At 41.8% G+C, this 23,695-nt stretch overlaps 1 protein-coding gene across 3 annotated transcripts in view; it reads left to right on the plus strand.

Moving 5' to 3' along the window:
• The window catches only part of LOC139916610 (copine-9-like), a 63,064-nt gene that overhangs the window by 31,474 nt on the left and 7,895 nt on the right, over nucleotides 1-23,695 (plus strand). For all 3 annotated transcript variants that reach the window (XM_071905536.1, XM_071905535.1, XM_078288261.1), the window contains exons 8-17: nucleotides 9,485-9,548; nucleotides 11,117-11,220; nucleotides 11,984-12,088; nucleotides 13,560-13,601; nucleotides 13,884-13,959; nucleotides 15,244-15,297; nucleotides 15,512-15,573; nucleotides 16,114-16,160; nucleotides 18,082-18,263; nucleotides 19,898-20,025. In XM_071905536.1, the coding sequence (XP_071761637.1) occupies nucleotides 9,485-9,548; nucleotides 11,117-11,220; nucleotides 11,984-12,088; nucleotides 13,560-13,601; nucleotides 13,884-13,959; nucleotides 15,244-15,297; nucleotides 15,512-15,573; nucleotides 16,114-16,160; nucleotides 18,082-18,263; nucleotides 19,898-20,025 (864 nt within the window). The remainder of the gene's footprint in view (nucleotides 1-9,484; nucleotides 9,549-11,116; nucleotides 11,221-11,983; nucleotides 12,089-13,559; nucleotides 13,602-13,883; nucleotides 13,960-15,243; nucleotides 15,298-15,511; nucleotides 15,574-16,113; nucleotides 16,161-18,081; nucleotides 18,264-19,897; nucleotides 20,026-23,695) is intronic.

The following is a 23,695-nucleotide window of genomic DNA, read 5'->3' on the forward strand; positions in this document are numbered from 1 at the left end:
AGCACTTGAGGCCAAATAATTTAGCATAACCTCTGTGTTTAAGGTAATGACTGAACTGAAAGGGAAACTTGAGAGAAGGCTAAAGGACACATTTTTTGGCTTTGCTGTGAATAACAAACTCAAGCAGCTAACCCCTGATCTGGCTAAGAAATGTGAGGCTGATTTTATTGTTTTCTATGAAAGAGCCAAGAAATACGTGAGTGAAAGGTATGACTTCTCTGAGAACAGCTTTCATAGCAAAGTGTCAAAGCTTGGCCTCACAACTGCTATGTCTTATGAAGAATACAGTGATGCAGTCCAGGCCTGCAGTCTGAAAGACATTGATATGGATGGACTCTATGAGGAATATGGCATGGTGGAAGCTATTCTCAGCTCTTCAGAAATGGAAGGTTGCTACAGTGAGGAGCGGTATCTGAAACTGTTTTCCAAAGCAGATGTCCCACTTGTGAATCTGAGGAAGGTCAGCGCCTACATCTTCTCCATCCCATGTAGCAATGCACATACAGAACGTGTCTTTTCAATGATGACCTCAGCATGGAGAAATTAGAGAAATCGTCTGGATGTGGACAGTGTCAAGGCAGAGCTGCAAATTTGTGTCAATTTCACATTTGAGTGCACAGACATGTACCGGAAATTCCTTGCAAATAAAAAACTCTTGGAAGCAGCCAGGAAAGGGCAAAAGTATCGCAAATAGACATTCAACTATGTGGTGAGTACACTAGAGTCTTATTATGTGTTATAGGTTTGGGATTATTTTTCAGTTTTTATCCTGGCTTCACTGAATCCTGCAAAGTGTCCTCCTTTTTGGTGTTATGGAAATGGCCACCCTATTGGAGGGGCATGTTAGTAGCAGTGTGTGTGGGTGTGTGTGTGTGTGTGTGTGTGTGTCACTGCCAGTCTGACACACACAGAAAAGGAGAGAGAGACAGAGAGAGAGGGCCGGTGAATCCACACAGACCGACACTGGTCTTCACGCATCACGTCAACTTGATAAATTTATGAAATTTTTATAAACACTGCCGGCCCACACACTCACCGGTCCGCCGAGATTCATCCCTGTTCTGCCGATTAGCCGCTCTGTGTAATGAGGTCACTGGACTGGGGCTTTAACTTGATGCATTCATTACCTCCTGTATGTGTGATGTAAGTCCAATTTAAAAAATGCTAAGAACCATGGAAATAGATGGTTCTCCGGCATCTACAGTACGACTGACAAAAATGTACTGTATTCACCAGTACAATAAATCTTTAATGTCAGCTATCTCTTCTCTAGATGTGTGTGAGACATTTCTCTCGGCAGACATCCGCTGTGACAGGCGTTAGGCGGTACAGTCCTCTCTGTGTACTGCGGATGTCAGACTCAGGCTAAGGTGATGTTTCCCCTGTTGGCTCCTCTGTCACAGCTCATTCCACCCTGACGCTAACCCTAATGTCAAGGAGACAGCGATGTCTTGACAGTATGTTTGGTCATACCCAAGCATGTAACAGAATACACTGCTCATGTGGTCACATTTAATATTCTTATACTCTTGAAAGTTTATTAGCAGGCTGCTCATTCCCTTAAGGGTTTATTATTACTATTATTATTATCATTATTATTATTACTATTAGTAGTAGTGGTAGTAGCAGTAGGCTAGTAGTATTAGTGGTAGTAGTAGTAGCATGAGCAGTTCATCCATCCATCCATCCATTTTCTTACCAGTTATGGGTCAGGTTCACAGTGTAATAGTTGTATTAGTAATAATCAGTGGTGGAAAGAGCACTAGAATGTCTTACTGAAGCAGAAGTACTGTTTTTGCTGCTGTTTTACTTTAGTATAAGTAAAAGTACTGGTGTAAAAGTAAAAAGTTGTTCATTTAAAATATACTGAGAGTAAAAGTTACTGAGTTACTTAGAAAAGTGAACACTGTTCGATGTGATCTCTCCATGCAGTTCTAAAAGGACGAGAGTACAGTTCAAACTTCATGTTTTTAATTGGGGGGGGAAATGAAATTAAAACAAAACAAAGTAAAACGAGATTACTTTTCTCTTCTTTGCTGACTGACTGTTCTCTGTGAATGGCTCCACAATTGGCCAATTTACAGTGGTCCAGTTTCCAATGTAAAAGTAAAAAATACTCAAAAAAGTAGACGTAGAAGTAGAAGCCACTCAATTACAGTAATGTGAGTAAATGTAATTAGTTACTTCCACCCTTGGTAATAAGTAAAGTAGTAGTAGTTATAGTATTCGTAGCATTAGTAGGAATATTACTAATAGTATTAGTAGTAATAATACTAGTAGCAGTAGTAGTCGTAGTAGTGGTAATAGGAGTATTAATAGTAGTAGAAGTAGTATTTGTACCAGTAGTAGTAGTAGTAGTAGTAGTAGCAGTAGTAAAACGAGTACTAGTAGTAATAGTACTAATATTAGTCGTAGTAGCAGTAGTCATAGTAGTAGTGGTAATGACAAAGTCTGTCCCTGAGTGTCTGGCCAGAGCCAGAGTGGTTGTTGGGTTGATTCCCAACCAACCTGTTCCAAAGACTCAAAATGAAAGAAGAAGAAAGCCAGTACCCCCCCTGTATGGCACTCAATATTGCACTTCAGAATGACAGCTAAGGCCCTAAGGTTAACCACTGTTCTGTCAAGAGAGCGTACTTCATGCCACCTCATTAATACTAGATGGCAGCTTGGCTTGCTGGGTATCCCATAAGCTGTTTACAGCTTATGCAATGGCTCACAGATGCCTTTCTTGGATGATATTTTGGGTAGATACTGCAGAAGATGTTGCAAAATACAAAACTGTAGATATGTAAGCCTGTAATTCAAGCTTCAAGCAATATCAACAGAACATGATCCTGGCTCCAACAAAGACATCTAACAAGCCTCAGATGCATCTTGTGATGAGAAACAGTACAGATCGGGCCAAATACTTTCAGTATCTATCTGTGGAGTGGTATGTCATTGTTATTCTGTAGTCAGTGAGCAGTCGAGACACGGACACATACTCAAGAGTCCAAGCAGCTCTTGTGTCCAGTGGGCTAGCTGGCGGCTGCGGAGTTAGATACACTGTGTGGATAAATTCATAAATAATTCCCTCATTGTTGCCGCCTGCCTGGCCGGCTGGCAGGCTGGCAGCGTGAGCGAGACTCCATCGCCCTTAAGACGAAGTCATGGAAGACGGCGCGTTCGTGAGATGAGGCAAGAGTGACTCACCCGCCTCTCGTTGTGCTTGCGTTTTCCTCCATTTTCGTCATTCTTTCCCTTTCCCCTATCATCCCTCTTTCCTCTGCCTCACCTCTGTGTCTTTACACTCCCTGCCATTGTCACTGGCCTCACTTCTTATATTTTTTTCCCTCTCATCCTCTGTCAGTCGGACTCTTTCTCCCCCTTTCTCGTTCCTTAATACCCATAAATAAATCTGTGTCAGTGGTGCTTTGATAAGCCCGGCTCTGTGTTCTGCTTTAGCCCGACTCTCCACACTGGGACAGAGAGCTGAAACGCTGAGGGTGGCTGGACAGCGGTTATGCCTCCTGGCTTAGCCTCGGGGCGCCCATTTCCTAAAGTTGTATTTGGACACTGCTGGGACAAGAGGAGGAGGAGAGGAGATGAAAACATAAAAAGGTTATTGCTGCACAAAAGGGGCACCTATAAAAGACAGTAATTACTCATAATGATGGATTACGAGGATTAAGAAAATTGAGGATGAAGAAAGTTGAGGATTTATCCTGTACCCTGTTTCATACCCATACTAAAACATTTACTCCAATCGATCAGAACTAATTACAAATCAACACACTTTTGGATTGAGGATGGAATAAGGTAGTTTATGCACCGTAAAATCAACTAATCACAAATATTTCTTCTTAACATTTCCAGACAATTGCGTATGTGTGTGTGCAGTGGGATAGCTGTGTGCATGTGTGTGTGTGTGTGTGTACTTAAGAAGGAAGAGGATAGGGGATTTGAAAAGGGGCACTGGATATCAAGGCCCAAACACATTGTGACCGTGCCGTACAATTTGACTTAGCTGTCATTGTGACAGTTTGAAAAATTGCCTCTATCCTCTAAGTGACAGGTTGCTTGACAGCCAAGTGACAACTATGGAACAACGAAAGTCTCTCAAATTTCCTGGTCAAAAGTGCAACAGAAATAGTTCAAACATGTCTTTTTTTCTTTGAGCTTTAGAACTGTAATTCGACCAGACGGACATCCTCCATTTTCAGGTGTAACTACATCTTGATGTAAGGCGTCGCCTTTCCGATCTTGCCGTTGTGTGTTGTTTTATGGACGAGGACGGACGAAATTGCTTCCCACACATACAAAATGTTTCATGATGCCGAGACCCAAGCCAGACCATTGAAAATACATCAAAACATTTCAAAACTGTTTGGGCATCAGCTGCAAGATCAGTCATGTTTTTTTCTCAACGCCTCAAAAGCTGTTTATTTGGAGCGAGTTTTCTTGCTACCGAAAAGCTTTTCATCCACTTTCTGAAATTGTATCCCAATATTCATTACTCAATAGGAAATCCAAAAATACAGATTGGGTGTTAGCTAGTGACAGATTTTGCTTTTATGTTATATTGTGAGCTTTTATTCAGAGTGGTGATGTGTAATTTTGGGAAGGGAAACCAAAAGGACTACCAAAGTAAAGAGCAACAGTTTGTTTTGAGCTTGGTGGGTCCAGGGTAGGGCTGCAGCTATCGATTATTTTAGTAATCGAGTATTCTACCGATTATTCCATCGATTAATCGAGTAATCGGATAAGAAATACTTTTGCTTTATTAAAGAGCACTAGTAAATATACAAAAGAGAAAAGCTGTCCGCACGAAGCTGTCCATACACTGTGATTTACTGAAAACGAGGTGAAATAATAATTATTATTGATACTTATTACTAGGCCTAAATATCATACAAGTTCATAAGACTGGCTAATGTACATTTATTTACTATGTTGAAGGGTTGCCCTACACCTGCTGACCCTACTCACTGCAATCAAACTAAACTGAATATACCTGCTGTATTGGACTGGTGCATTTTAGGCTCCAATTGCTACTAACACCACCTGATATTTTGCTTTCTGGGGTATTTTATGCATCACTGTGAGGGGAGTAGGTGTGTGTGTGTGTGTGTGTGTGTGGGGGGGGGGGGGATGTGTGTGTGACTATCATAATAATAACATGAATGAAGCTCAGGCTTTCACAAATTGACTGCAGCATTTTATTTTCTGTGGTTATTTTCTTGAGCAAAACTTAGCTAACTTAGGGACATCATAACTAGCCACCATATTGATTTATGTTCTTAACTAGCCATTACATATAGCCATAATTAACATGCATTCTTTACTAGCCTTCATCTCATCCCGTTTTAATATTAAGTGCTGACTCCGCCCACCCGGCCAGTTTCGGCGTACGCCGGTAGCAATTACAAGTGGACCCTATCCTACAGTCCCTGCTCTCAGCGGAGGGAGGGAGCTACGCTGTGTGTGGGAAGTGCTGTGACCGTCAGACCTCTCTGGATTAGACAAGCAAGTAGAGAAAACCGGCATCAGCCGAACCAATTTATTGCCAAATGCTTTGGGATTCAACACATTAACATTGCTTCCCATGGTCAGAAAAATTCGGCAGATTTGTCGCTAGTCGCTTTTGAGAAATAAAGTCGCCAGGGGGGTCTGAAAAGTCGCTAAGTCTAGCGACAAAGTCACCAAGTTGGCAACACTGGATCCGAAACTTTGGACACATTCTGTCGTTTTCTCTGGCCTGTCTCTTCTCTTCGCCGCTCGCTATTTTCTCTCTCTTTCTCCAGCGCGTTGTGCAACAGTAATAATCATCTGTGCGAAACACTGAGTGTGTATATAGTTATATGGATTAAACGAAGCTTCGATGCAAAGAATTTGCATCGATGATTTTTAGTAATCGAGTTACTCGAGTTTCTCGAGGAATCGTTTCAGCCCTAGTCCAGGGTTTCATGCTCTATTGAGATCGTTCATTTACATGCAGTGGATGGCGCGATTATTCTATGGACATACTGCGGGTCAATGGCGTGCACATGGGAGTAAGTGGGAGCAGCACAAGAGGTATTCAAGAAGATGTGACAAAATTTGCATCAAGTACAGGTGGCATGAATAATTCCTGAGTTAATATAGCCTACATTGGAGGGGAAGATCATGGCAGATTAATGAGATTTCACTTCCTGACACCTGAAACCTAAAAACCTAAAAGGACACTGCTAATGTTCGCACACACTGTGTACTTGCTTCATGTCTTGTCTCCTTTTTCCTGTACCTGCTACATAAAACTAAAAATCTGTAAGGTTGATGGACAGCAAAGAAGGTAAACGGCACAAAATAATAGATGATGACGTGGAATGGTTTCTTATAATTAGGGAAAAGGAGAGTTATGTGATGTTAATGGTGCGATGGTAAAGTCAGCGCTGGATGACCTGGGCTAATGCTTCGTCTCCTCAATGTTTAACCTGTCCAGTGTCTTTAGAGCCTGACAAGTTACAACCTGGACAAATCTTTTCGAAATGTGTTCATGGGATGTTCAGAATGAGTTATGGACATCAAGGGATTTGGCAAGTATCAATGCAGTTTGAGTGACATGTGATGTACTCGAGTAAACTTAGTCCACAGAAGGCAAAAAGAAGACAAAAGGTATTAAAGGAAACCAAACCGAACATTTGCTTAACCAATACATGTAAATATGACACATCATCACACATGACAGGTAAAAAAAAAACCACATTTCACGAGTTATCGATTGTTAATAGTCTTCCTTTTTCGCTTGTTTTGCTCATTATCCGGCTGTTCAGTTTTACAGAATAATTGATTGGGAGAGGGTAATAACAATGGGCCTGTCAGTTGTTATTTGTTTCACTGGTCTCTGAGACAAGCACTGGAAATACATGTCGATGCATTTTCGATTTGATTGTGTTCAAACCCTGCTGACGCTGAGCCAGAAGACAGCAGCCGTGTGGAACAAGATCTGAGTCTCTGTCCTGTCCGTCTCCGGTAATGAGTCTCGGTGTGGGTTCATCAGCGGGCCCCGGGTCCTCAGACGACCACACACATTCCCAATTCATTTGTCCGTCTCCCTTTTTACAATCTCGACACTCTCTTGTCTCTTGTCTTCCACCCAAGTATGTTTTATGCAAATTCTGTGTCAAACGGGCTGAAAGGAAACTGCATATATTGGTACAATTTCCTCAGTATCCTCAGTTTCCTCAGTTTTGTTGATAAAGAAATAACAGGATAAATAGCGATGGAGACACATTTGACACAATGATGATTGATAATGATGTGGTGACATTTGTAAATTATCTGTCAAACATGACCTGCCAAAATGTCATTTGCTGTCTCTCCCATTTATGAGGCGCCTGTTGAATGGCCATGAGTTGGTGCTAGGGCTGATGATCCTGATTATTTTGCTATTAGGATTGATTATTGATTATTTTGGTTGGAGGAAATAAATAATTTTATTGCACTTTTGCTCCTTAACATACATTTTCACATTTTCCAGTGCAGTATTTCTCAAAGTAGCAGCAAGTCTTCTTTTCAGCCTTATTGCTCCTTATTTATAAAATAATATATAATTCCGGTATATTACTTTGGGGTGCAGCTACAACCCTGAGGCAAACTTTACATAGAAACTAGACATGTTAATCTGCTTTAAAACCACAGTATCTCTAGGTGAAAGAACTAAAACAATGTTTTCAGGATTTTCCTCTCTAACGTCGGGCTGATCCGTTCTGTTCCACCTAGCTCATCGCTCTGTTTTCCCAAAGATGCTCTATGGAAGGTTTCTCTGCTGCTTGTCCATCTGAACTTTGGTTTTGGTCACATGATGCATGTTGGACATTCAAAGGTTGTGATTGGTCAGGCATAATGGAGGCGCTTGATATACCACACCAGGACCTTCAGGGGAAATGAAAATATAACAAACATTTAAGTATCGGATGGAAACATATTGTGATATATGATTATCTACAATTAATCGTGCAGCCGTAGTTTTGCATCACAATATTGCCTAAAGCATTTCTTTATTTTGGTCTTCAGACAGCATGACATTTGACCGACATTAGCCGACACTAAATAATAACAACTTGCCCAACGCTAGGGATGGGACGATATGCTTATCTCACGATATGATTCGATACGCAATACAGTTTTAATGATTCAATACAACCACGATACAATGTAATAAATACAAGTTCAATGACAACAAAGTAGCAGAATTCTTTATTTATTTCTGAGCCACAAATCTTTCTAGCAATAGCATTGGCTTGCTAGAATGTGAACAACAATTTAAATCACGATTCATTTTTCTGCCCCACGATACGTATCGTCACATTTTTGTATTGCGATATGTTGAATTTCGATATATCGTCCCATCCCTGCGCAACACTACATCAATTCTTGAAAGACTTTCCATATTTCTATTGGATGTATTTTCTGACGCAGAAGTCGATTTATTCACTCCAACCCCAGCTGATGGAAACCCACCTAATTCGCATTTTAGATTTTGCGACATTTCAATTGTTCAATTCAGGCTCCCTCCTCTGTCTTCATGTCCTAATCTTCTTTCTCCTCCCTCCTCCTCCTCCTCTCTCCTCTCTCCTCCTCTCTACAGCTTCAGGAAGTGTAATTGAGTAGCAGGCAGGCTCGACCCTTTTGTGCCCGAACTGTCACAAAGTTCCTCCTCATTTTTCTTCTCTCGCTCCCAATCTGCTCCTCCTATCTCTTATCCGCTGTTTTCTCCCCTCGCTCCCAGTCTATTCTGTAGCACATCCACTCTATTTTTGCCTCCGCCAAGGAGGTTATGTTTTCGGTGCCGTTTGTTTGTTTGTCTGTTAGCAGGATTACGGAAAAACTACTGGCCCGATTTTCATGAAACTTCGTGGAAGGGTGTGGCATGGGCCAAGGAAGAACCCATTAAATTTTGGAGCGGATCCGGATCCGACTCACGAACAAGCAATAATAGCACGAACCTTGGCGGAGGTCTGCGCTCTCTGAGTGCCCTTCTAGTTTATTTATTTTTTGGTTCCGTTTCTCCCTCCTTTGTTACGCTTCATTGAATTGTTCCTCCATCGGAGCCGGCTCAGTCTTAAGCCTTCAGATTTAACAGGAGTTTAAATGAGACAGAAACAAAGCGAAGAGGAAGAAACAAAAGAAATGTGGAGGAAAAAAACGAAGGTTTTAACCTTGTAAGAGCAACTTTTACAACAAAACAAGAGAGTGTGAATGGAGGGGAGTGAATGCGTGTGCACACCTGGGCATGTTTTTGTCTGTGTGTGTGTGAGTGTGAGAGAGAGAGAGTGTTCGTTTTCTTATAAATGAAAAAATCTGCATCTTCTCTGCACCTGAAGACTGTCACCTATCACAATAACAGCTTATGACTATGTATGATGCCTCCTGGGCAATTGTTATATTACTGAATCTCTCTCTCTCTCTCTCTCCCTCCCCCTCCCTCTCTCTCTCTCTCTCTCTCTCTCTCTCTCTCTCTCAGTGGGATTCCAGGGAAGAAGTGTGGAGTCATTATCTTCACTGCCGAGGAACTGAGTAACTGTAGGGTCAGTACCTCTCTCACACACACACACACACACGCACACTCACTCACTCACAAACATATACAGCTGGACAGCTCAATATCTCTCATCTTTGTCTTCTTGTCTTCTCCAATCATTTAGCGCACTGTCCGAGTTTTTTGCTTGGGCATTTCCATACAGTCTGCCATTGTCAGTGTTTTTTTTTTTTGCCCTTATGTTTTGGTGATAGTGACAGCTTGTAACCCCCCCCCACACACACACACACACCCACCCCCACCCCTCCAGAAAATGTTTCCTGACACAGGGAGGAAGCCAAAATCTGTCCAAAAGCACATAATGAAATGCCACAAATGGGTGAGTTTTGAAGGGAAAATAACCCCAGATTCCCTCGGTGCAGGGGGTTTGCCGGACCCCACCCTCATTTTTAACGGGACACCTTGAGATCTTTTGACTTATCTCATTCTGCTATCCCCCCAAATGTATTCGACACTAGCTACAGGCTGTGATGCTGCGTTCCCCAGACCGCTCAACAGTTCACTACTTAAAATGTTTATAATGAACTGTCAGGATGCTTTCCCCCTGCAAACTAAGTGATATTTCTCTTCCAATTTTCCCATTTCCCTGTCACAATAATATATTAATATCATCCAGTCATATACTACCAGAATTGCCTCTGTGTGTGTGTGCGTGTTGTGTGTGTGTGTGTGTGTGGGTGTGTGTGTGTCAGCCCCGGAGACCGTTATGCGAACAGGCTTATCTTGGTTGTGTTTACCGTCGTTACTCTGGGAGGTTTTGCTCTTGACAAGATCCAACTGCTCTTTAGAAATTCTGATGTGTGTGTGTGTGCGTGTGTGTGTGTGTGCGTGTGTGTGTGTGGAGGCAGACAACCCCTATCTGTCAATGACAAACTTGGATTTCCCATGATGCCCTCCTATTGGAGGTGAGGACTAAAGAAAGTCATTAACGAGAATCCACATGTGAAACTGGCATCTATCTATCTATCTATCTATCTATCTATCTATCTATCTATCTATCTATCTATCTATCCATCCATCCATCCATCCATCCATCCATCTGTTTCTAACCTCTTTTTCACTTCCCTGTCACACTTCCATCTCTTGTCTCAGGCATCTCCAAACAGAAGCTGGACTAACACAGCCACTCATTAACTGCTGTAACCATCCATCCATATGTATGAAGCCTTCCCCAGTGCTGCTCTGACTACATTACAGCCACCCCATAACACAATCAGTTTCTCCTACTGCTGTTTTCAACTCTAATGTATTATTTAAATCAAAAGTTGGATCGCAATCACTGTAAACTATGTATGATTCGGTTACTATGCTGGGAATAGTGGTATACTTCCACATTTGCATTGCCAATAAGCAGGATTCTTTTTCACATTGCCAGTTACTTAGTATTCAGAGGGAGACTCGCTTTCAAAATTGTTGTGCTTGAGTCCCGCAAATCCTCTGCCCTCATCGCCGAGAAATGAGTTCCCAAAGAAAACAAGTTGCCGAGTTTCGGAGCGAAATTGCATCAGAATGATCAAATTGATGCCAAATTAAAAAGCTCGTTGTCTTCTCTCTCAGGACATTGCTACCATGCAGCTGTGCGCTAACAAGCTGGACAAGAAAGACTTCTTCGGCAAGTCGGACCCCTTCCTGGTCTTCTACCGGAGTAACGAGGACGGGACGTAAGTCTGAGCGTGTCGGGGTCAACTTGAAGTCTTCGCGTTCTTCCGTCTTGGTTTAAATCAATCTATTTGAGGAAAAGAATTTAGAGTTCCTTATACTATATTGTATCCATCTCTGTATCTCAGGTGGTATTTTAATAGCCTCTTAGATCACCAGTTCACTGCATTACAAACTTGAAGCCATAAGGTTGCTGCCTCACATCAACAAGTAGTGTCTTTTCCCTGAGAAATATACCTTTAATGTTCTGATGATCAAAGCACTTAATCCCCAATAGACCCAGTGGTAGCACTGGTAGTAGTAGTAGCAGTAAAAGACTGAGGTTATACTGGGCAGTTCTCTGGAGTGAGTATATGTAACTGTAAGAGTGTGAAGCAGGATGTTGCTGAAAAGCTCGACAAACACATTGTTGTATAAATAAAGGTTAAAAAAAATATTCACCAGAGGGTTTGACAGGGAAAACTCATTCCAAAGCTGGGTACTTTGGAAATGAAAACTGTGTATATTGGTACACTGCAACCAATGAGATTATTTCAGCCTCCGAGAAATGTTTGCAGAACTAAAACTCCAATGTGTAAATCTTTAATATCCTCTAGAAACATTAGAGAGACTTTAACAGCTATAAAAAGACACAACAACCTACACATGCACTTTGTAACAGTGCAGGTCAAGCTGGAGAAAGGTGATGTGGGATGAGCTTCGGTCGTGTCACAGGTACAAAGTGAACCATATGGATGTGTTTTATGTCTATTGTTTTGCTTGCAGGTTCACCATCTGCCATAAGACAGAGGTGATCAAGAATACATTGAACCCGGTGTGGCAGCCCTTCACCATCCCTGTTCGAGCCCTCTGCAACGGCGACTACGACAGGTCAGATAACATTTCAACTGAATCACCTCTCATCTATTTAAATGAGCTGATAAGCCGTCATCCTGAGGTGTTTCATTAGTATTCAGATACGGAGCAGAAGCAGGAAACAGGTAAGTGACTACATTACGGATGCAGATAGCATAACTTTCTGTGGTGTTTCAGTAAGATAAATGGCCACGGCGGTGTGTGATAATCGCAGGCGGGCCGACATGATTTCTTCCGATTAAGATGAAGCGGGGGGACGCTCAAGAGGCCCAATAGGAACGAGGCTGGATCTGCACCTGGATGACGTCGCCTGTCGCTGGGGCGGTCAGAATAATGCCAGCAGTCGGTCACGGTGTGCCAGGGACCAGCACTGGTGTTATTAAGACTGACTCAGTTCCAGCACAACATTCTGTTCGTACATTTGCTTGTTTAAAGTCAGGTCGGATTCTGCTCACTAGCTGCCAGGGACAGGCTCCAACACACTTTGGAGGAAAATAACTTTGTTCGTGATTGGTAGGTTTTGTGTTACTCTCGAACAAAGGAGGAGAAAAAAAGGTACACTCTGAGTCTTGCTCCCAGAAAGCTTGTGAAATTTTCAGGTTGCCGTCGCCTGACAGGGAACTTTATGGCGTCGCAATGTAGCAAAAACACAAAAACTCAGCGTGTGGGTATTCTTCTTCCTCTGTTGCACATGCAGCGCTGCGTACAATGGCACAACTGCTGTGATTATTATTTCCCACTACCTATGCTAATCCATTATTGTGATATTTGGTAGGGTTTTTGTTCTGATTCAGCATGCCTGCAGACTTCCAGTTGATCTGAAAATGAACACTGAACCCCTTGAAAAAGCTCTTTTAGTAGTAGTAGTAGTAGTAGTAGCAGTAGTAGTAGTAGTAGTAGTAGTAGTAGTAGTAGTAGTAGTAGAAGTAACAGCCTTGTGTAAAAACAAGCTTGTAATTGTACTGATAATTACAGTGATTACTTCCAAAGTCTGATCTGCAAACAATTCATATTCCTAATTCCTAAACTTGGAAATTGAAAGGTTCCCTTTGACATGCTGACCAAAACGAATCATTAATATACCGCAGCCCTACACACAGTCTTCACATATGGCTGAGAGTGTATGTTCAAAAATATTCAAGTGGGTGCAGCCTGCACACTAACAAAGGTTTTATTCATTTTGCTCTACAAGATGTGAAATTGATAACGCTCAATAGCTGAAAACTACTCTGAACATAGTTGGACCTTGTAATTCTAAGCTCACACAATATTACAGCTACCTACTGCGGCAGTAACCCTCTTCAGCCCGGGGACACTGTATTGAAACAGTAAGTGCGGGTTTGCTCTGTGCCCGCTGTAATGCTGTGAAAAGACTTTTTTAATGAAATGGAACATCGGCTTCTCATTTTATTGGCGGGGAACGGTCTGGTAAGCAGCAGATCCGCAGAAACAACACTGATTATTTGTCTCTCTCCGTTTTTTACAGAACGGTGAAAATAGACGTCTACGACTGGGATCGAGATGGAAGGTAAAAGCAACCGCTCACTGTAGAGTCATGAATTCACACTGACGTCCCTGACATGTCAATAGGGAATAAAAAGTGTGCTTTATGCATGTCCTGTGGGTAGAAATTTGAAGTGTTTTGGCCAAGTACAAAATAACCGAGAGAGTGAGTAGAGAGAGAGAGTAGAAAAGGCAGATATTGAGAGATTGACAGAAACAAAGATGGAGATAGAGAGATAATCAATGAAGCATAGTCTCATATTAAAATATTAGTGTTCATCCCTGCCTGTTTGGCTCCTCTCTGCAGCCATGACTTCATTGGCGAGTTCACCACCAGCTACAGAGAGCTGTCTCGTGGTCAGAACCAGTTCAACGTCTATGAGGTGAGACACGACACGGGGGCGGGTTGTTGTCATGTGAGAACCTCGTAACTCCAATTTTGGTGATTTTCATTACTACATGGTCCTCTATGGGTTGAGAAAACTCTGACCTTTATGAAGGCTTGTGAAACCCTTTCAAACCCCACTGGGTGAACATAAACTGCATGGCATTACAGCTAAAAACAAGGCTGTTGTTCTGAGTCCCCTGACAAGTTGACATTTTGGAGATACAAGATTTTCACCTGAGATTAACATTTGGATGGATGGATGGATGGATGGATGGATGGATGTTTTTGGCATTACAGCTAAAAACAAGGATGTTGTTCTGAGTTCCTGACAAGTTGACATTTTGGAGATACAAGGTTTTCACCTGACAGTAACATTATAAAACGGATAGATAGATAGATAGACAGATAGATAGATAGATAGATAGATAGATAGATAGATAGATAGATGTTTTTGGCATTAAAGCTAAAAACAAGGGTGTTCTGAGTTCCTGACAAGTTGACATTTTGTGTGTGTGTCCTGACCACAACATTATAAAACATTTGGATGGATGTATGGATGGATGGATGGATGGATGGATGGATAGATGGATGGTTGGACACACAGACAGACAAAATAAGAATTAATGCAATAATAAAAACACAAACTGATACACAGTACTAATAAGAGTAAGAATAAGGATAAGAACTGTGTATTTGCAGCGCTGCAAACTGTAAAAGGAGCCGAACATGCGCATTAACCATCAGCTATGATAAAGCAAAGTCTTGCACTGCTGACTCCATTAATGCCCACAGCTCATTAAAGCCTGCTCAGCAAAGAAATACTGCGCTCCAAACAAATTAACAACAGTGCTGCAGTGTAACGAGTGCAGCAATCCTAAAAGTTTCTAAAAAAAATCACTTGTGTCTGAAAAGAAGACAGAGTTTGCTAATCGTATTCCCAAAGGCAAATTGTTCCCATTGCAAATGCTTGGTGAACTTTTAATACATACAAGTATACAAAATCCATTGAGTGATAGACCATGCATAGGAGGGTGGATTTTGTGATTATATGGATGGATGGTTTAGCGTCTTGAATTTTCCATTTTATATGCTGGCCTGCGTATCACAGTTAAACATATACTATCATTTTCAATACATAAGATGGCAGTATTATCTGGGATCTCCTGCATTATTCATACGCAGAGCGGAAACTCTTATACATCATCCCGAGGGATGAATTGGTTTCAGAAGTACCCTCTTAATCGTTCTCATCCAAATTGCCTTTCCCTGCCGCGGACAGGTTTTAAATCCCAAGAAGAAAGGCAAGAAGAAGAAATACATCAATTCTGGAACCGTGAGTGTGCCCCTTCCTCCCATATCTCCCATGTCGTTCCCTCTGTATTGGTGATTTATATGATATATTGTTTATATATGTTGTTATCATACTCCCCTCTGTCGCCCTGATTCCCAAACTTTCTCTGTTTCTCTGTTTCCCCCCCCCTCCCTGTCTCGGTATCGCTGTGTGTGTGTGTGTGTGTGTGTGTGTGTGTCTCTGTGTGCTTTGCCAGGTAACTTTGCTGTCCTTCAAAGTGGAGTCAGAGTACACCTTTGTGGATTTCATCCGAGGAGGGTGAGTGGAATAGTAATTAGTTTGCTCTCACAGCGAGTGTCAATAGCCACCATTTTGTTTTTGTGTGTGTGTGTGTGTGTGTGTGTGTGTGTGTCTGCCGAGTTTACCTGAAGACACTAGATTGAATTTCCTGATGGGTTTCTGCGAACATCATGTTGAATTTATATTAGCCCTGAAGGGCAAAGTTTTGGGGAAGCTCGCATTGGTAAATCTCATTTGTAAATATCTAATTTATTCAGTTCATTCACTTTTAATTACTGCTTTCATTTGTTTTACCTAATTAGCCCTTCAAGATGTTGGAGGGAATATTGTCCCGCCATACTAATTAGTCAGTGAACCAGTAAACTGATTAAATCGTGGACGCTGTGTGTGTGTGTATGGGGGGAGACTCAGCCTGTGTATACTTGCATCTTTGTGTGTAACAGAGTGTGTATAAAGTGTATCGGAGTGTGTCATGCCCTTTGTGTGTGTGTGTGTGTCTTTTTTTTTTTGTCTTTTGTTTCCCTTGTGACATTTTGTTTCCCTCCTCCTTTGCAACAGAACACAACTGAACTTCACAGTAGCTATAGACTTCACAGCATCCAATGGTAAGTCATGTATTGATGTGTTTTAGATGTACTGTAATGCTTTCTGTTGGGTATATTGTGACGGGCATGTATGTGTTTTGCCACTCTGACCATTTCGGTGCCCTAAGCAAGATTGTGATTAGTGGTGATGCTTCTCCCATGCTCTATTTGTGGAAAAGTATGGTCTCATTTTCCCTGATAGGTCCTCTGCTGACTAACACTGTCCTCACCTTATCAGACAGGCCCATACCGGCCAGTCAGCAGGACGCAGAGCTGCTGCCACTTGCTGTAGGCTGTGTTGCAGTTGATTGGGTATCTGCAGGCTGTAGAGTAGTTTTAGTGTATGGAGATGGTGTGCTCGTTCCTTCACCTGCAGGCAAATCAAAATATACATGCATATGTGGTTACTAATCGTTTATTTTAGCAAGTATATCCCAGTAATCTCTTTTCAGAGAGGCCTGATGACAAAACATATACAAAGCCAAGAACAAGGATACACAATGACAACACATCAGGCATTCAGCAACACAATCACATACACATCTGAGGCGAAAATGATAGATAAAGGTTAACTAGTACTGCTTAAACAATTACATGAGTACAACAAAGGTCTACAATGTAGGTTTAAAAATTGTTGGGGAGAGTAAGAGGTTCAAGCTTTAAGCTGTTCTGTAGATTGGTCCATGAGTAATAATACAATGTTGTTAATTTGGTATTATAATTTGAGGTTTTTAATGTAAGCAGAGATATGTAGTATACATAATATTCCAACACTACATGCTTCTCAGGCTTATAGTAACAGAAGTGCAGCTGTAATATACAATTCAAAGCACTCGCCTGCAAATTGAGTGGACTCACATGCTACACAGAGTGGTGCACATGAGAGATCTGTTTTGCTACTCCACATGTTTCCTAAGTGCAGCTGGCCAGTGGTGGAGTAGATGTGAGCTGAACACACACATGTGCACAGATGCAGCAGAGCTACAGTATGCGGGCTTCACAATGCGATACAACTGCACAGTCAGACTGCTCATTATCTCATCACTACCTGTCCATTCAGTTTTAGCTTCAAACATTTTGAATGTCAAGACTATTACTTGAGCCCTCAATGTTCAAAAGTTATACTTTAAGTCTATCTAGCAGACTTGGATAGACAAAAGAAATCAGTGTTTTTATGGAGGTATTATCATTACTGAAGGTATTATATTACTGAAGGCTAATTACATCCATTTGCTGTCTGTCACTAAGGCTAGTGTGTCATTAATCAATCAAAATCTAGCGTTTCAGGAAATGTCTAAGAAAGTGAAGACAGGTAAAATGAAGAGTGTGATTTTGTTGTCATCTTTACCTAAATTGCAGGTGTTAGCTGGAAAGTTGCATGAAACAATTCTACACAATTCAATTTCTACTAGGGAGCAGGGAAAGACTTGCTACCTATTCCATGCAACTGATTTCATGCAACATGTAATGACAGGCAGATCTGCCCTGAATAGATTTCTCACCTTTAGCCCGCAGTAAAATAAATGAAACCAGCTTGGAACAAGAACATCACTGCTTTCTACTGCAGCTTTTCACACTCAATCAAAACAAATGGAATGAAACTGCAGTATTTTCTTAGCATGAATCACACCCCTGTTCTGCATTCCTATCTAGTGAGAAGCAGTGTCTGCTTTGTGTTTAACCGCAGACACTCCTGTCACAAACTTGTCCAGCGCCTAGGTACCTAGCAACAGTTTTGTGTGCAACAGTTTTTTTTTTTACTTTGTGTCCACTTGGATGTTATTATCTTCTGGTTTCAGTTTTTGTTCTTTTCTGTAGTTCCTCGTCTGTCTCCCCTGTATCTCTGTATCTTTTTGCCTATCTATATGTGGGTTTGACATAGAGAGAGAGAGAGAGACATTATCATTCATTTGCTGGTGTTGTGTGTGTGTCCTCCTCCCAGGTAACCCGTCCCAGCCCACCTCCCTCCACTATATGAGCCCCTACCAGATGAATGCGTACGCCATGGCTCTGAAGGCGGTGGGTGAGATTATCCAGGACTACGACAGCGACAAGCTCTTCCCTGCCTATGGCTTCGGAGCTAAGCTGCCCCCTGACGGCAAAATCTCCCACGCGTTCCCAATGGTACGACACACGCACACACACACACACGCACACACACAGGCGTGCACTCATACTTACGCAAATAGAGGCATGCATGCACAAGTAAACACACACAGGGAATCATGCACATGGGTGCTCACACATACAGTGCACAGTCAAAGGCATGCACACACACACACACACACACACATGGGCAGGAACACACATATGCACATAGGCACCTACACATACACAAACACACACGTACATAGATGACAATGCACACACAATCATCTACATCCTCCTCCCGCCGTCCCCCCTACACACACATACACACACACACTACAAAGTGTGGTTTGGACCAGGAGCCGTCGCTGCGGCAACAGCTGGCCGCACAAGTTCAGAAGCTGGCTCATCTCCCTGCCCAGCAGGACACTCCCAGCATCCCCTCCGCTTCCTCCTTCCTTCCTCCTGAGGGATGAGAGCAGCCAGTCAGAAACCGCTGGATGCTAATCTGATGTAAAGCCGACCCACACACTTCTCTCTCCTCGTCTCACCCAAATCGGCACTTTCCTGTCTGTTTGATTTGAACGTTTCCGACAGTGACGGCTAAAAATAAAGAACATTTCCAGAACATAGAGTGAGAATATTCAAGTTTAAACTTCTCTTTCTGTAAAAAAAAATATTTCATAAGATGACTTGGCCAGATCAAAGAAGAGATCAGAGCATTCTTACTGCTGATCAGAAGTTTAATGGGATCAACAATAGGCTGTTTTCAATAATTCATCATCCACAGCCTTCTGTCCCATGATAACACTAATATTGATATTAAACTATCAGATGACAAAAAGTAGATGTAGATGTTTGCCGCATCTGTATAGACTATGGTAACCCTAACCTTGACTTTAGCCTAACCCCATTTTTAAACCTAAGATTAACCTTAACCCAGACACTGAATATATATAGACTGCTTCTCACACCATTGTGAGTATCAACTGAAACTCAGTCTACCTTTTAGTGACACATTATAGTCACTTGTCAGTAAATTCAGTATCAGCAGTGGACTATCCAAATACAGTGTTACTGTTCTGTTTTACAATCAACAGTTCATGTGTTGTGCTCCTATTCTTCTGTTATTTGACACTAGACAAACAGTCGACACTGACAATTGACAGGATTTCCATGTACATAGTCTGAAACATAAAGGTTCATATTCATGTTCAGGATAAGGTGGACATATTCATCTTTACATTCCATACATGAATGTCCCTGTGTGTCGGAGTAAACAGGGTATTCTCAGTATTACTGGATAATGAGCTTACTGAGGTTGCAGGAGCCAACAGTAACTGTGTTGCGGTGTATATACTCCTGAGAGGCACAGCTAATACCACTATATCTCAGGAATTTTAATTGGATTTCTCTTCATTGGCTGTATCAGGGTTATGAGAGCTTAGCAGAGTTATTGTGAATGGGATATGATGTTTACATGCACCAACTGAAAAGTACTAATAGTCGTAAAAATATAGTATACTAAAATTCATAATAACATTTTTCGGGATATTGGTGTGCTTGCGGACTCATTGACCTTACCGTATTACAGTATGTAAAATTGATTATTATATATGGATGGATATGGTGTGCACTACATTGATGTAATGTACTCTTGTCTCTTGCAGAGTGGTGACGGTGATAATCCCAACTGCGTGGGCATAGAGGGGGTTCTGGAGGCCTACTTCCAGAGCCTGAGGACGGTGCAGCTGTACGGACCCACCAACTTCGCACCCGTTATCAGCCAAGTGGCAAAGTGAGTGTGTGTGTGTGTGTGTGTGTGTGTGTGATAAAGGGTGCGATCACACCTACAGTTTGATTTCTTTGGTCTGAACCATAGCGGAAAAGTTGCCTTTGTTGCATTTTTGTATTTGGTTCATTTAAGTTCACACTGCCCAATTACAAGCCAATCAGAGCTTGTAAACTGAGTCACATGACTCATTAATTGGACAGAGTAGCAGGTTTGTAACCTGCTACTACTACTGTATCAGAGATGGAGGATACAATTTTGACTATTTCTGACTCTATGTGCAATATGGAGAAATGTGATAAGTGGTGAATATTCTCAATTAATAAAAAAAAACATTTACCGCTGCATTAGATAATACAGCTGTTTATTTTAAGTTTGTGTGTGTGTGTTCAGTTGGAATGTATCTGGAGGTATTGGTTATAACTTTTTCATGCACTGTCCTCTGGTCTACTGCAAAGTTATCTATTTTCACATGACTTAATTAGGCTACTTTGTGGTATTGAATTATGCAAGCCTGGGTTTGGATGTTGGTTGCTGTCTACTTTTTAATTTGTTGTGTTGTATGGTCTGTTGGCTACAAGCGATCTGTTTCAGCAGTGTGTGTGGTGTGGTGCAGTATAGTGGGATATAGTGTTTTTTTTTGTGGTTTTTTTGTTTTGCTGCCCCCCCCCAAGAATAAAAGTGAAACTCCACCTATGGGGGGCGGTCAAAACAAATGTTATCCCAGTCCCTGTAACATGAACATGAGCATCAGTCCAGACTTCACTTACTGCTAAGCCAGTGAGTGTCCTCCAGCCTTTGTCTATAAAGATGGAAAAGTGATCACCGCTGAAATGTCTGCGCATGGCCACTCTTCTCCATTCATGATTTAATCATGACACTTTACCACTGGCAGAGCCAGACAGTATGGGTAAGCTAAAGGCCAGCCGCTCCACACCTCAAGCTGTAGCAGTAGAAATTAAAAATTAAGCAGGGACATTTGATAACCAAATCTAGGAAATAAGATGTAGAAGTAAATGTGTGACATATCTTAGTAGCAGTTTTATTATATCATTTTCTTCATTTAAAATTCAGAAGCCAGAAGCTAAGCCTATGGCGCCCGGCGCATCAGAGTCCGTCTCCGTGGAAACCATCCGTCAAAATGGACCCATCAAAAATAAAGGCTGCTTGGCGAGAGAGGGGGGTAAAATCGATCATATGCCACTTTCTTTGTATGGATTTGAAAACGTCAAAATATTAGTTAAAGACAGTGGTTTGAGGAAAAATTTCGGAATTTATCAATTTCACTTGACGAGTTGGCCTCCCTAGTGTTAAGCACCTTCACTATTTTTGCATTAAGAATACGAGATTCATTCTAAATAATTGTCAAAAAGTTCCTTCCATCCTGGAGGTACATCATCTTCCTCCTCCTCCTCCTCCTGTCTGCTCAGCTTTGGGCGTTGCCCCGTGCATCGAGCATTCAGCGGAGCCAACAGTCACTCTGGGCACTAAATAGTGTGTACAATCCCAGTTGAAATTATTGCTCTCCGGAATAATAAATCACACAGATGGCCATTCCATTTTTGCGCCTTACAGCTGACACCCCACAATATATGATTAACAGGTTAATAAAAGCACAAAAATATCTGCCGCCCCTGGTCCTTCCATGTTTTTGTTGTTTCAAAATGCCTGCGCTCCTGGTTTGTTAGACCGGAATATTCCGTGTGCTGAAAACTTGAAGTGGATCCCGGCTTCAGTGTCATTGGCTTACCCTTGAATTCTCAGCTGTCAATGTGTTATCCTGTGTGACACCTCTAGGCTGCTCTGAAGGACACAAAGTCCCATATAGGGGGGCAGAGAGATCACCCACTTTAAACACACACACACACGTACGTGTATGCAACCACAAATGGATGGATACACACACGCAGGCACAACCACACACGAATACACCCACACAGACGCACACACATAAATGCACCCACACAGACACACACACCTACAGAAACACACACACACACACACACACACACAGATCAATGTAGTGCTCAGCCAGGTGGAACAGGTTATTCGCTGGTATTAGATGGTGCCTTCTTGCTATAAACACACACACAGGCAGCCCAGGTGAGGCACACACACACACACACACACCTACGAACACCTACACACTCCTACGAACTCATCCGGCAATGATATCAACCCAAGGCCGAGATTGGCCAGTGCGGGTACACTCATTTGTTTTCTCATCCAGCCCCCTGTCGATGAGGGAATGAAGAGCGGCGTAGAAACGAGGAGTGGGGTCACATTCTTTTCTTCACGTTGTTCGGCGCTCGTTATTCTTTCAAGAGTCTTTCTGTTGCGGTAGGTTGAAGTTTTTTAGGTGATAAACAACTCTCTCTGGCACAGGACCAGCTTCAGAGAACAAAGCGGTTACCATGGTGTGTGGCAGGGCATCAAGTCCACTTTAAAAGGACTGTTCTCTCTTACACTGCTGTTTCCTTGATGGTTGAATAAACACGTTTTACCGACAAAGCGAAAAGGTTGCTAGTCTCAGAGATAGTCCCATTTTTGCAGTCCCATGTTTCCAAAACTTATTTCCAATGTGGTCCTCTTTTAAAAGACAAGAAGGCTAAGAAAACATGGCATTGACTGGCCGAGAGTCACCGAATATACCATAAGAAAACATCAAATAAATTATATTAAAAAAACAGGCATATGAAATGTGCTTGTTAATTACAGTTTTCAATACAAACATCAACTAAAGATTTGAATAGTTCCCAAGACTGATATTAACTGAGTGGTTTACTCTGCAATATTACTCAACATACTCCTCTTTACCTTCATTTTAAAAGACCTTAAACTGGACAGTCTGTTTGATTTGTAGGTCCAGTTTGTTCCATTCGGAGGATCCCTGATATGCAAATGTGCATTTGCCAGACAGGTTTTTAAATCTGTAAAGCCCAACATTGGCTATGCTACCCCTGGTGTTATGGCCATGGCTATGTCTTACAAACAGAAAGTAATTCTTCAAATAGGTTGGAGCGTAGTTATGGCAAAGCATTACTGTTATTGGTCCTGTAGAGTGTATAGGAAAAAGACAAGACAATCATTGTCCAAATTTGATCATGTAGTTTTATCATTATCATAGAGAGTGAAGATCAAGCCAAAAAACAAAAAAACACCATAAATCTATTTGGAAGCCATATCTAAAAAAAATTACATCAGAACAGTATTCAGGACCAATGTTCCCTCTAAGCTGATAGTTTGCTGATCTGTGTCTAATAATTTACCACACTGACCAAAAAGTAATATCTTGTCAGTCATTAGTCATTCCTTCACTTTAACCCCAGATATTGAATTGATTCAGGCAGTTTTGGTGGTAAATGATATTAGATGCAGGTACTTTGCCATAGCTTAAAGCTTATAGCTTTAGTAAATTGTGAGTTGAAACAGGTCTGGGACCAGAATACTTTTCCAGAGTAGATTTTACTGAAGCATCAAAGGAACAGAAATGAAACGTGACTCGTTGCCCAGCAAACGTGACTTCAGTTTGGTTTCCATGACGGCTTCGAGTTGGTGATTTTCTCAAAGCTTGATTCAACCTTGTAAGCCTATAGAGAAGGTAATGTTCTAATGTTTGAGACCGACAGCAGGCCTCTATGCTTCTTTGTGCTCTCCTTGAACACTATTCTGAGAC

This window comes from Centroberyx gerrardi, chromosome 14 (assembly GCF_048128805.1).
Source record: "Centroberyx gerrardi isolate f3 chromosome 14, fCenGer3.hap1.cur.20231027, whole genome shotgun sequence".
NCBI classification, from domain to species: Eukaryota; Metazoa; Chordata; class Actinopteri; order Beryciformes; family Berycidae; genus Centroberyx; species Centroberyx gerrardi.